This window comes from Neomonachus schauinslandi, chromosome 4 (assembly GCF_002201575.2).
Source record: "Neomonachus schauinslandi chromosome 4, ASM220157v2, whole genome shotgun sequence".
Lineage (NCBI taxonomy): Eukaryota > Metazoa > Chordata > Mammalia > Carnivora > Phocidae > Neomonachus > Neomonachus schauinslandi.
Window position 1 is genome coordinate 76,521,006 of NC_058406.1, and position 14,844 is coordinate 76,535,849.

At 37.8% G+C, this 14,844-nt stretch overlaps 1 protein-coding gene across 1 annotated transcript in view; it reads right to left on the reverse strand.

Moving 5' to 3' along the window:
• EVI5 (ecotropic viral integration site 5) overlaps positions 1-14,844 on the reverse strand; it is a 173,707-nt gene that overhangs the window by 120,669 nt on the left and 38,194 nt on the right. The window contains exons 6-9 of the mRNA XM_021689953.1: positions 10,424-10,549; positions 8,006-8,149; positions 6,825-6,914; positions 6,624-6,721 (exon numbers count right to left, since the gene is read on the reverse strand). Coding sequence (XP_021545628.1) covers positions 6,624-6,721; positions 6,825-6,914; positions 8,006-8,149; positions 10,424-10,549 — 458 coding nt within the window. The remainder of the gene's footprint in view (positions 1-6,623; positions 6,722-6,824; positions 6,915-8,005; positions 8,150-10,423; positions 10,550-14,844) is intronic.

Sequence of the window (14,844 nt, forward strand, 5' to 3'; positions counted from 1 at the left end):
ATCAGAAACAGCACAGCAATCACTGATCAGAGCACAGAGATCTCTGATATATAGAAGACAAGGTCATTTTTGCCCACCCTCGTTCCCACAAGCTGCATGAAAGTTGCTCCAGAAATACAAGCACAGCTGCTTACCATGTGGCTGAAGGGTACAGGATGGTGCTAAGAGGTGCTAATGTGCTAAGAGTTGAAACTTACCAAATTAACCACAATTCACCATCGCAGCCTTCCCCTAGAAGTTACAAGGCTTCAATAAGCCCCAGAGTTCCAAAAGAGTCACATCAGATACTGCCACAGCAATTGTTTTCTAGGTTGGAGACAGATTCCTGGTGCCTTCTACTCCATCTTCCCACAATCCTCCCACAAACCTGACTTTTTAATGCAGCTTGTTATGTCCATTTGGAGGCTTCGAAAGACTGAGAAACTTGCCTAAGGTCACAACCTTGACTGTATACTACCATGTCTCTTACTTTAGTATATCTAAAAGAATAGGATATCCAAAAGAATTTATAAAAGACTCCAAAGAGGTAAAAAATGTTTTGAACAATGGCTGCACTGTTGAAGTTTACAGTCTTCACAAGTGCCTACTTTGAAGTGAATATTTTGTTATGTGTTAGGTGATAAATGTTATCATTACTCACTCATGCACCTAAAACAAAACACTAGAAATCCTCATTTAATCCTTGCTTCCCAATTCAGTCACCAAGCACGTTCAATTCAACCTTCTTAACAATGCTCTAAAATATATTATTGCCTCTCCAACTGCACTGATAGTGGTTTTTTAATAAACTTTATTTTTGAGAAGAGTTTTAGATCTACAAAATAAGTGAGAAGAGCACAGAGTTCCCATATACCTTGTCCCCAGTTTCTCCTGTTTTACATTTTACATTAGTATAGAACATTTGTAACAATTAATGAACTAGTATTGATACAATGTTAACTAAAGTCCATACTACATTCAGATTTCTAAATTTTTGTCTAATGTCCTTCTCCTATTCTAGGATCCCATCCAGGGAATCACATTACATTAAGTTGCCATGTCTTCTTAGGCTCCTCTTGGCTGTGACAATTTCTAAGACCTTCCACGTTTTTGATGACTTTGTTTGAGAAGTACTGGTCAGGTATTTTGAAGAATATTCCTCAATTGGGATTTCTCTTATGTTTGTTCATGATTGTATTGAGGTTATGGGTTTGGAGGAAGAAGACCACAGAAGTCAGTCCCATTTTCATCACATCATATCAAGGGTACAAATTATCACCAGGATATCACTATTGATATTGACCTTGATCAGCTGGCCAAGGTGTGCTTATAAGGTTTCTACAAAGTGACTTCAAAGCAACTACAGAGCTACATCATTCTTTTATTGGCAGCATTTTTAGGCCTTCATTATATTTTGCCTTAATTACTAAAGGAACCTTATAATTGTTCTCTCTACTGCCAGTTTCATAATTCAATCTCTTCCGCACACTATTACCAGGATGACATTTTTAGAATGTTGATTTGGATCATGCCACTCCCAGAGGCCAACTGCTTCAGTGTCTATCCATTACCTTCAGGCAACATTTTAAAAGCTTACTAAAAGAAATCAAGGCTCTTTGGAGAAATGACTTGCTCCTGTGCAGGAGCGGGTAAGAGACAAGATGAGCCTAAAGCTTTTTGTTGTCTTAAAATAAGGAAATTCTCAAAGAACCATGGGGACATGTCAAAAGGAAGCAACAGCCAGCTTGAAAGGACTCCTACTGGACAAAGCAGGGATAACTGGAGAATAATGAATTATAATTCACCAAATAAAAAAAGAGCCCACAAATTCACACTTATATAAATAAATGAATAAATATATTAGAGAAGAGGAAAAGCTCTTCCTTACAGTAGAATGCCAATTAATACAGAAGGAATGGGAGAGTGAGAAAATCATAAGTGGATGTAAATCTGGTGAAAGAAGGTGTGGGGTAAGGAACAGGATAGTATATAATCTCAAAGCATCTGGAAACAAATAATAATAGAAGACAAAATAATAACTTTATAGTAGTTAAACTTGGCAGACATCACCTTAACCCAATGATTAGAGATACCATCATCAATTCTGAGGTAAACCATTATCATGCACCCACTGCATGGTTAATTGAGAAGACACATCATTGGTATACCTGCCAAAAACGCACAACGTGAATCTACTCATGAGGAAATGCAAGAAAAACCCAAACTGTGGGATTTTCCACAAAATAACTAGCTTGTACTCTTCAAATGTATCAAGGTCAAGACATACAAGAAGAGTGGAGGGAGTGTTTCAGATTAGAGGAGATTGATCTGACACAATTAATGCAATACATGATCCTGGAGTACTTAAAGTGCATCCAAAACCCAGGAGGTGAGGGGTAGGGAGTGGACAGGAGAGGATTAGGCAGCGGTCTGAAAGGGGGGACTTACAAAGAGTATTAACTGAGACAAGTGATAAAACTTGAACATGCTTTGGGAATTTGATAATAGTACTGTATCTATGATAATTTCCTGATTTTGATTAACTATTGGGTTCTGCTAAAAAAATAAAAGTCCTTGTTCTTAGGAAGTACACATTCATTCAAGTATTTAAGAAAAAAGGGCACAGTATCTTAACTTACTCTCAAATGGATCCCCTAAAAATGGGTATGGGTTTTACTTACACACACACACATAGTATTTATAACTTTTTTAAAAGTTTAAAAGTACACCAAAATAAAAATTACAACAACAGGGGCACCTGGGTGGCTCAGTCGTTAAGCGTCTGCCTTCAGCTCAGCTCATGATCCCAGAGTCCTAGGATCGAGCCCGCATCGGGCTCCCTGCTCAGCGGGAGGTCTGCTTTTCCCTCTCCCACTCCCCCTGCTTGTGTTCCCTCTCTCGCTGTCTGTCAAAAAATAAATAAAATCTTGGGGCGCCTGGGTGGCTCAGATGGTTAAGCGTCTGCCTTTGGCTCAGGTCATGATCCCAGCATCCTGGGATCGAGCCCTGCATCGGGCTCCCTGCTCATCGGGGAGCCTGCTTCTCCCTCTCCCTCTGCCTCTCTCCCTGCTCATGCTCTCTCTCTCTCTCTCTGTATCCCTGTGTCTCAAATGAATAAATAAAATCTTTAAAAAATAAAAAAATAAAATCTTTATTTATTTATTTATTTAAGATTTTATTTAATTATTTGACAGAGAGAGAGACAGCGAGAGAGGGAACACAAGCAGGGGGAGTGGGAGAGGGAGAAGCAGGCTTCCCGCCGAGCAGGGAGCCCGATGCGGGGCTCGATCCCAGGACCCTGGGATCATGACCTGAGCTGAAGGCAGATGCTTAATGACTGAGCCACCCAGGCGCCCCATAAATAAAATCTTAAAAAAAAAAAAAAAAATACAACAAAACAACCTAAGAATAACTGCTTACAAATTTCTTGTCTTAAAGGAACCTCTGAGCCTTTGTACATACTACCTTTCTGCCTAAAATGCCTGCCTTCTCTTCACTTGGCCAACTGCTACCTACTCTTCTAGACAGCAAAAAGCGAAATTTTGAAATAAGGTGATGTCACTTTTGTCAAAATTCTCTAATGGTTTCCCTTAGACTTAAAAATATAAGTCTGGTCCCTGAGGAGGCCAACATGTCCAACAGATCTTTACAACAGTGAAAATGTTTTAGATCTGTGCTGTCTAATATGGTAGCCACTAGCCAAATCTAAGTGACAATGAGCACTTGAAATGTGGCTAATATAACTGATGAATTAATCTTTAGTTTTTAAAATTTAAATAGCCACATGTAGGTAGTAACTACCTTATAAAACAGCCCAGCTTTAAATACCCCTTGCTCCCTACTATGTTTTGGATTTCATTGGCCAACACACTCCGATTTACCTCTGCTACAGTCACACTGGCTTTTTGCTATTCTTTAAACATATTGATCCCCCCCCCCAAAAAAAGAAAAATTTTTCAAAATTAAAAAAAAAACAAAACGTATCGCTCACATTCTGGCCTTAGTCATTACATTTACTGTTCTCTCAGCATGGAATACTATCACATGGTTTGCTCTCTCATTTCTCTCAGGTGTCTACTCAAATGGTACCTTATCAGTCTATGTGCTCTACCTAAAATGGCACCCCATCACTCTATGTCCTTCATCCTTCTTTACATACTGAATACTGAAGGAGTGAAATGTCATGAATTCTATAATTTACTTTCAAAAAATATATAATTTTATCCACTAAGAAAGTAGATGAAGTAAATGACAAAATATTAATGCTGAATCACTATATTGTATACCTGAAACTAATATAACACTGTGTGTTAACTATATTGGAATTAAAATTTTTAAAAAGATGAATATTAACTGTTTAATCTAGATGATAAGCATATGGATATTTATTATTCCAGTGTCTCTCTGTATATTTGAAAAATGTCCCAAATGAAAAAAAAATGGCAGATGAAATATGATCTGGAGCTAATGAGTAAACTATTCTTTCCTTCACAATTAAGTTTCATAAAAGGAGAATGAAATGCTATGTTGAGGTAGGTTTTGTTTTGTTGTTTTTAAGTCAGAACTCAAAAATACCTTTGTACATTGAAGAAAATGAAACAGAAGGAAGGGATGAAGATAAAAGTAGAAAAAACTAGTGGAGCAAGGACCTGGAAGAGATGGAAATAACATCCTGAATTAGCACTGTGAAGGCATAGAAATACTATATTCTGAAAAGGGAAGAAAAGAAATATGGCTAACTCTATAAGCTGGAAATTATAGGAGAAAAAGTTCAGAGAACTTGAAAAATGATGGCTTATGAATTAACAAGCAAAATAGCCTGCCAAAGAGTTAGTCAGGGCAAAATGGGCACAGAATCTGGGAAAAATGGCAAAGTTTGAAATAATCACCATGGGGAATGGGATAATTAATCAAGGTCAATAAAAATACACATGAAGTGGCAATGCAGATAAAACTTACTGCCAGCAATTTGTTTATGCAATGTTCTCTGACACTTGGTTACATGAAACAGGGTACAAAACATCAGATGAAGTATGCTTATTTGGATCAGAGGAAGGCTATTTAACATCAGAGTAGAGATCTTAAGTGGAACAGAGATATTGTATGAGTAAGAGAGTGAAAGAACTAGAGGGTCGTAAGTTTGATAAGTAAATAGCATAACCAGAATTTCAGAAATGGGATTATAATGGTGATAAATAAAATCTAAAAGGAAAATCAGTTATGTTGTTCTCTGTAATTAAAGTAAAATAAATTCTCTTTTTGGCTAGTGTGATTTAAATGTGGTTTTACCAAGAGCTGGAAGTTGACATGGCTCCTAAAGGTTTTATCAATTATAGAACAGAATTGCTTTTTGGTCAATAATGTCTCAACATCATGGTGTAATTTCACAAGTAATTTATTAATAATAATAGTGAAAGCTCATAAATTGGCTTGTGTCTGTGAATTAGATCTGATTTTATTTATTTATAAGATTTTATTTATTTATTTGAGAGAGAGAGAGCAAGCACAAGCAGGGAGGAGGGTCAGAGGGAGACGGAAAAGCAAACTCCCCACTGAGCAGGGAGCCCGATGGGGGGCTCGATACCAGGACCCAAGATCATGACCTGAGCCGAAGGCAGACGCTTAACCTCAGACTGAGCCACCCAGGTGCCCCTAGCGCTAATTTTAATAACATAATTCTCACTCATATTCTAATATATTTCCTGGGTAGGAACATCCATGGGAGTATGTCATACATGTGAATGGAATTTTATGTTACAGCAGTGAAGATATTGAGAACTGTTAGCATATAGTATTGCTATTATTTTAAAGTATCTTGTACCACGAAAATAGTGTCAGGAATGGTAATTATGACCTCTGGCTAAGATTTATTTAAATACCAGAAGCTGGAAGAACAAGAGCTGTCATTCTTAATACCTTTACCATATTTCAAAAAATCTTTGGGAGCCAAGACTGCTTACCTTGGACTTCCATTAAATATATAACAAGAAAAGTTTCATTAGAAAATAATACACAATAAAAAAAAAAAAAAACTTAGGGCGCTTGGGTGGCTCAGTCGTTAAGCATCTGTCTTTGGCTCAGCATGGTCCCGGGGTCCTGGGATCGAGTCCCACATCGGGTTCCCAGCTTGGCAGGAAGCCTGTTTCTCCCTACCCCACTCCCCCTGCTTGTGTCCCCTCTCTTGCTGTGTCTCTCTCTATCAAAATAAAAATAAAATCTTTAAAAAAAAAACAACTTAAATTGTCAATCTATACCTCATGTCTACCTTGTTGGTTAGACTAATCCTGAACTTAAGTTACAGTCTGGAGTTGAGCAGAAAAGAATGTCAGTGAAGTTGGATCACACCACAGAAGTGGTTTTCAAAATAACAGCACACTCACAGGTTCCTAATTCCAGTCAATGTGGAACGGGAAAGGGGAGTTTCACAGGTAATATATAATGGTCACAAGCACCACTACTAAGAGATGTATGAAATTCCAACATTAATGTTATATTGAAACCAGTACCACCAAATAAAATGCTACAGTTCTATAAACTGAGGAAGAAAACTGCACTTATCATTGGACTGTTTTGACACTTCTATTTAATCTCCTATATGCTTCAACAAACACCCATGACTAAAAACCAAAATATAAAATACTTACTTTTTCATTTTTTTTGAGTTATATTTGACTTGGTAAGCTGCCTGGATTAATTTGTCTGGACCACCATCAAACTGATGTGGAATGACTTTCTGAAAGTGCTAATAAAACACAAGCAAAGTATAAGAACTACTTAGTGCTGTTTATTACTGACTAATTAAGAGTAAAATCTAAAGACACTCAAGAAATCATGAACTGACCTACCTGTAACATCCCTTCCATGTCAAGTTGCATCAGTTCTGCCTGATTCATTTGAAGAAGCGCTAATCCTACTCGAAACACTATTTCTAAACCCTGTGGAAACACATTTTTATAAAGCCAAACTTGTCTTACTCTTCCATTGACAAAAACTAATCATTCAAAAGAATACTAAGGTAAATATTTGTCTTACTAGAACTGGCAAACTTTTTTTGTAAAAAGTCAGATAGCAAATATTTTAGGCTTTGTAGGCTATGTGGTTACTGTCACAATTCAACTCTGCCACTAAGACCAAAAGCAGACGGAGATAACACAACAAATGGGCATGGCTATGTTCCAAGAAAACTATTTACAAAAATAAGTGGAAGGACAGCTTTAGTACCTGAACCAGTAGGGTCAGCACACAAATCACAGTTTCCTGGCTCCAAACTAAACTAATTTAACTAGGTAATATAAGCTAATCTTCCCAAGATGTAATTAACAACAATTAACACTGGGTTTGATTAAGATATTCTATTCTTTTATTTATTTATTTATTTATTTATTCATTCACTCATTCATTCATTCATAAGTAAGCTCTACGACCCTGAGATCAAGAATCACATGTTCTCCCAGCTGAGCCACCCAGCCTTTATTAATACTGATTAATAACACTTTCAAGTGCTACCTACAATTTGTCACCTAACCTGCCTACCTTCTCATCCAAAATATAGAAAAAAAGACAAAAGATGACTACAACATGACAATGACAATTAAACCTGCAATATATTCACAGAATAGAAAAAATATATATTCATTACTTCTTGCTCTTTGGGTAACAGATGCAGAGCAATAATATTAACTGTAAGGCAAATTTCACTTCTCACTAATTCTCACTAAATCAATCAGGAGGTGATACAGAGGTTTGTTTAAGAGTGTGGGCTCCAGATTTCGACTGCCTGTATTTGAACGATGGTTACTACACTACTTACGTGCTGTGTGTCCACAGACAAGCTACTTAACCTTCCAGTAAGTCTCAGCTTCCTCATCTATCATCTATTAAATGTACTAACAGTACTTATAGGGTTATTACAGGTTTAAAGGAGAATATCAAAGTAAGTAGCTTAGTATGGAACACATGGCTCCTCACTGCTTTGCACTAATGATTAACCCAATGATTCCTTTGCTCAGCCTGCCCATTAGCTTACCTCGGACATAAAGATATCAAATATCCTTGTTGCAATTGGTAATGGAAAAGTCGTAAGAAAGATAGTCAGAAACCAGGATGATGCATACATTGAGGTATGAAAACTCTGAGACTGAAAATGCACAAAGAGCTCTGGAAGATGCTCCTAAAGAGAAGAAAAGAATTAATTAAAACACAGTAAAATTGAGCATTTCAAACCAGATTACTGTGCGTATACGAGATAAGCCTATATCAAACACAAAGATCAGGGATCACTTAGAAAAGTTAAGATGTGGGGCGCCTCGGTGGCTCAGTCATTAAGCGTCTGCCTTTGGCTTGGGTCATGATCCCAGGGTCCTGGGATGGAGCCCCGCGTCGGGCTCCCTGCTCCGCGGGAAGCCTGCTTCTCCCTCTCCCACTCTGCCTGCTTGTGTTCCCTCTCTCACTGTCTCTCTCTCTCTGTCAAATAAATAAATAAAATCTTTAAAAAAAAAAAAAGTTAAGATGTAGAAATTGATACATTCAGGATGATGGTTACTATCAGGGAAGGGAAGAAGGGGAAAAGGATGTGGAGTTAGAACTTAGGCTGTATCTGTAATATTTATTAATAAAAATAATAAAACAAGTAAATAAAACTTTAATATTTGTTTAATCATGTTGGTAGGAACATGGGTGTCTGCTATTCTCAATACTTTTCTATAAACTATAATAATTCCAAAAAAATTTTTTTAAAGGAAAGAAATGCTATACTGAAACACATTCATGTGCTATCTACCATTGATTACCTTCCTACCTTCTCACCTAAAATACAGATGCTTCCTCAATTCTAGTAATTCAAAACATAAATGACACACTAACTGAAAATAAACCACGAGAGATTAAGGTTGGTTAAAAACAAGCCTACGTGGGCCCCTGCATGGCTCAAGTCAGTGTGATCTCCCAGTCCCACATTAAGCTCCCTGCTCAGCAGGGAGTCCACTTCTCCCTCTCCCTCTACCCCACCCCCTCATGCACACTCATGCTCTCTCTCTCAAATAAATAAATAAAATCATTTTTAAAAAAGCCTACTATTTCAGAAAGAAAAATTTAACTAAGAATCATCTCAAGACCTACTTTGTCTTCTTTAAAATGTGCCAACATTTTGCATATCCCTTTTTGTCCCCACCACACATACAAAAGAAAGCATTTTAAAATTCTTGTAGGTAAGGCTGCCAGGGAAAAGGAGACTTGTAAAAGTGGTTCTCATGTCAGGTGAATCATTAACCTATATTCTTAAGTTCTGCTTATCTAATTGAAATTTAAGTAAATGAAAATACACCATTATATTACCGGACAACACAGTAAACTAATTTATATATATATAGTTTACTATAGGGGCACCTGGGTGGCTCAGTCAGTTAAGAAGCTATCTTCGGCTCAGGTCATGATCCCAGGGTCCTGGGATCGAGCCCTTTGTCGGGCTCTCTGCTCTGCGGAGAGCCTACTTCTCCCTCTCCCTCTGCCTGCCACTCTGCCTATCTGTGCTCTCTCTCTTTCTGTCAAATAAATATAATCTTAAATATATATATATATATATATAGCTTACTATATATATTATTAGTATATAATATATTAGTTAATAATATATATATCTACTATATATATATAAATTAACTCCAGAAAGGTAAAATATTCCAAAATATATTTTTCACTTGATTTTGACTCCTCTCCTCCTCTTCTATATACCCTCACACAGTCACTAGACTCTTGGTCTAGCAACATAAAAGCCTTATTTTAAGAAAAGATTAGGCTAGCAAAAGAGTGAGATAAAAAGGGAAAGGCAGGAGAAAGGACTGAAAGAACCAGAACAGCCAAGTCTCAAAGGAAATGAACTGATGTCAGTGTCATAATGTCATAAGCTCCTATGAGAGCATAGTCTATTTAACAACAGAATACAATAGGGCATAAAAAGGAAACTCATGCATTTAGGCAATGTGGTTGTGACAGACTTGGCACAAATGCTTAAAGTCTGAATATGAAAACTGCAGTCAAGTTCCAGACTGTGATCTATCTGTAAACAGTATCTAACTGGGAAGTAGGTCTAAACTGTGTTAACCAATGAACAAATGATCACATGCTTAAAACACTGATTTTTCAATTGCTATAATGCTTTTAACATTAAATTTGCTTAGTTGTCACTCAAACCAAGATGACACAAATATAAAGGCAATATGCCTTTTTGTTAACACTACAATTTTAGGGGTGCCTGGGTGGCTCAGTCGTTAAGCATCTGCCTTCGGCTCAGGTCATGATCTCAGGGTCCTGGGATCGAGCCCCTCGTCGGGTCCCTGCTCCGTGGGATTGCTTCTCCCTCTCCCTCTGCCCCTGCTTGTGTTCCCTCTCTGTGTCTCTCTCTGTCAAATAAATAAAATCTTAAAAAAAAAAACAACTACAATTTTACCTGTATCATGCATTCAAACTGGTACATACAAAGGCCCAATTCTGCCATACTTGGTTTAAAAAGTTCACGAAGTCTATAATCTTGCATTAATTTAACAAATACACAGAAAGCTTCTTCTTCTGGCATCTACATTAGGAGGGGAAAAAAAGCAACATAGGTTAATGTTCTGTCATACACAAATAAGCTAAATTCTATTTAAACTAAGTACCCATTCATCTATAAACACTGATTTGAGTGGCCATGTGATACAATGTTAAGTAGGAATCAAAAGGTTCCAATCTCCCATTCTCAGAATGAGAAGTTAAATCTTATAACCTCTGAGACTAACTGCCTCACTTGCCTAATTCATGAATTCAATCAACCAATATTCATTTAGAACCAGATACTTCTGTTTTTCTGGGTATATACCAGTGAACAAAATAAACACTCTACCCTCATGGAACTTGAACATCCTACTGGGGGGAGACAGACAATAAATGTAATAAATCAATTAGTATGTATCCCAGATGGTTTTGAGTGCTACAGAAAGAAAACAGAGTAGGGTACAGGAAATGGTGGAAGATACACTGCTATTTTATGTAGGCAGATTAGGGAAAGTCCCTTGATAGGGGAGCATTTGAACAGAATACTGAAGAAATAAGGGAGCAACTGAGGAAAGAACAGTCCTGGGAGAATGAATAAAAAGGCCTTGAAGTAGAATCACAATTGGCATGCTAAAGGAACAGCAAATAGGATACTACTAATTAGGAGGAATTCTACAAGTGCAGTTAGGTTATGAAGGAGAAATACAGGGAACCAAATTATATAGAGTTTTAGAAGCCACTGTAAGGATCTGGACTTTTATCTTATGTGTGATGGGAAAACTTTCAACAGTTCTGAGCAGAAATGATAGGATACGGTATAGGTGTTACACACACACACACAAACTTGTAAAATAAATTTTCAAAGAATCTGTAAGCAAGGTTTAAAAGTACCAATTTCACATTTTATGTGTAACTCACAAGAAAACTATCAAGTAAGATAATGAATGTAAGAGCTACACAGATATTCAGAATATTTTCTAATTTTCTAATGCTCATTCCCTCACATTATAACAATGTGTTTTAAAAGAGGAAACTCAAAGGTTCTCTAGGTATCCTTCTTACTAAAGACTGCTTCTAATAACGTTTTTTCCTGGCCTTGACACAGCCATGGATAGAAGTCAAGTGTTACCGTTGGTAAAACCTGTACTTCCTTCCTCCCCACACACACGGCCACAGTTCTGCCTTGGAGACTATTCCTATCAATCCCCTCAAGCCCTACCGCCCCACTGCAAGAAGCCCAACAATCCAGAACTCTCATCCCATGTGGTTCTACTGCTCCTTAATCTAACCCTATATCCAGCCTTCCCTAAACCCTTTCCACAGCACTTTCTGGAACTCATAACCTGCCATCAACAAAATGGCCTACCTACATCCTCAATCTCTCTACCAGCTGTTCTTTCACCATTTTCCTCTAACTGAAACTTGTCTCCGCTAAGGTAGCTGTTTTCTCTCCCATAGCACTGGAAGAAGCCAAGGATTAGAGAGGTGTATGTCCTTCCCTGGACCTTACTGACTCATTGTCATTGCATTAACTCCCCCTTCTCTCTGAAACAATACCTGTAGGTGTTACTTATGACTCTTCTTTTTTGTAGTATCTACAAACCTCTAGGTCACTGACCCAAACCCTACTCATTTTCATGAGGACTAATTTCCTGGCCTAGCAGATCTTTGCCTTCCTTTCCTCCAATGATCCTCACTCAGGCTCTAGAGCCACACCACTTAAGATTCAAATACCACTTAATAGAGTGGGAGAGACTACGCTATCCCTAACCCCTCCCAACTTGAAAGTATATAAGGGGCCACTCCTCATGACCCCAGTGCAACTCTTTCTGCCCATGGGTTCTGCTTCTGTAACCTTCAGCAAATAGAGGTTACTCTCTATTGCTCAGTTTCAACATATATCAAATGGGTAAAATAACAGCACTTATTTCATAGGGTTGCAATGAAGATTAATACACACAGAGTATTTACAGCTATATGACTTTGCAAGCATATCAGTCATTTATAGCACACTACCTTTTTTCTGTTCCTGTGCTCTCTGCTACCTACCCTGTTACATTTATTCATTCACTTATATCTACAATTACTCTTGCCTCTCTCTCTCAGTAATAATTCCAACTCAAAAACTCCACCCTTGGATAAATCCAACTCTACAACTACATCTAGATAGCAGAAAGTGGCTGGGTAAAAACAAAACACTTAACCATGCTGGCTGGTCTCACTTTGAATTCAGGACCACTAATGTCAGTGGGTATTTAATGCTTCTGGTATATTTTATTTCCCTAATACAATCACTCTCATTCTCCTAGGCCACCATTTCAAACTTCTCTGTCCTCAAGCTTCCATTACCTCCTTCCCACTCAACTCTAAGCTAGTGATCTTATTTGGTATTTCAATTTCTTAAAAATTAGAAGCAATTAGAACAGAATTTTCCCATTCTCACACCACCACAAATACCATCCTACCTGCATCTGTACCCATTTTATAACCCTTAGACTCTCTCTTCTATTGGCCTGAACCTTTAGTTCTCATCTCATATTTTCAAATGCCCTACTTACATTTCCACTTGCATGTCCAAAAGACATCTCAAACCACTTGTAATTTCCTACCCTGCCATTCCTTGCCCAAACTTCCACTCAAAATCCATATGCATCATCACAATCCCTTCCTCTTTGACTCCACATCTAATCTTTCAGTAACTCCTGTTGGCTCTAAATTCAAATTATTTCAAGAATCAACCACCTCCAACCATTCACAGCTAGTCCAAACCACCATCAAAAGAGCAGCCCATTGTCTGGACAACTCCACAAGGCTCTTCATTGATGTGGGAAACAAAAGCAGAAGAAAAGTCTCTCCATTCTGCTCCACTGACAAGACCGTGACACAGGCAGAATGATATTCCTCCAGGAACTCAGCTGCCTCGATGTTAATATTTTGCTAAGGACAAAAGGCAATCTTAGCCCAACCCCAGGAACCTGTAAGTCTACTTTAACATATAAAAATTCCTTTGGAAATTTCCTTTATCTCTACTCCCCAAGATACATGTTGGCAATCATTCCCCAAACATACGACCCACTGATACACATCTGAAGGGTCTCATGACTAAGCTTTTACTAGACAGGAATAAATGACCTTTACCCAACAATAGCTAGCCCCCTCAAGGTTCTGGAAACCTTGTTCCCAAAACTCCTTAGAGACTATGCTATCCCTAACCCCTCCCAACTTGAAAGTATATAATGGGCCACTCCTCATGACCGCAGTACAACTCTTTCTGCCCATGGGTTCTGTTTCTGTGTTTTATTAAAAACCACCTTTTGCACCAAAGTCATCTCAAGAATTTTTTCCTGGCCATCGGCTTTGAACTCAATGTTTTTCCTACATCATTCATGGGTCACTCTGCCACCTCCCTGTGCTTTCTTCCTGTCTATTCCCTGTACAGCATGGAACTGCCAGAGTGATCCTTTCAAAGCATGAATTAGACCATTTCACTCTACGGCTCAAAACACTCTAGTGGCTTCTCATATCCTCAGTAAAAGCCAAAATCCTTACAAGATCCTACATTACATGACCCCTTACTACTTCTCTAACCTCTTCTCCTACCACTACCTTCCCCTTTGCATTCCACCCCTACCACCCCTCATTCTAGTCACAGTGGGAATGAATACATTTTTTTGTCTTGTAAGAATTTCTTCTCTTCTGAACATATCAAAAAAAGTTTCATTGCCTTCTTCCTCTGCAATAGCATTGATATGGGAACTGACAATATTTTTTAAAAAGTGAGTTGAAATAATTGAATAAAAGACCCAAAAGAAAAAAATCAGTGGGCCCTTCTCAAAAAGACTGAAACAATGGTCACAAAATGAAAAGTGTGACACCAAGTGAAATATAAATATGAAGAACAATCGCACTGCTACATACTTTCTCTATGACACTAACTTAAAGAGAATCCATGCCTTTTGCAAAGGTCTAACGGTGACAAAATCTACCTAATTTTATATGAGTATTAAGATACACACAAAACATATATCCAGCACTTTTAGCTATTTTAAAACAACACGTACTAATTAAGCTAACTTTGCAAAATTTTTTTCTCAGACTCCGAGTTGCGTTGCCAAGCTAGTATGTGGGAGGCAAAAGAGCAATGGGTGTATCAGAATAAGCTTTAGAAACAAAGAGAGGGGGCTTTCTAGCTTATGGCCCTAGGCTAGAAAAATATTATTATGGTAATGTATTAGCTGCCATTGACAATACTAGCTAAGTAAATTAATCACTAAATAAAAGTACCACTACCAGACTACAGTATCCTGAAGGAAAATGTGATGGCCCCTTAGGATTCCT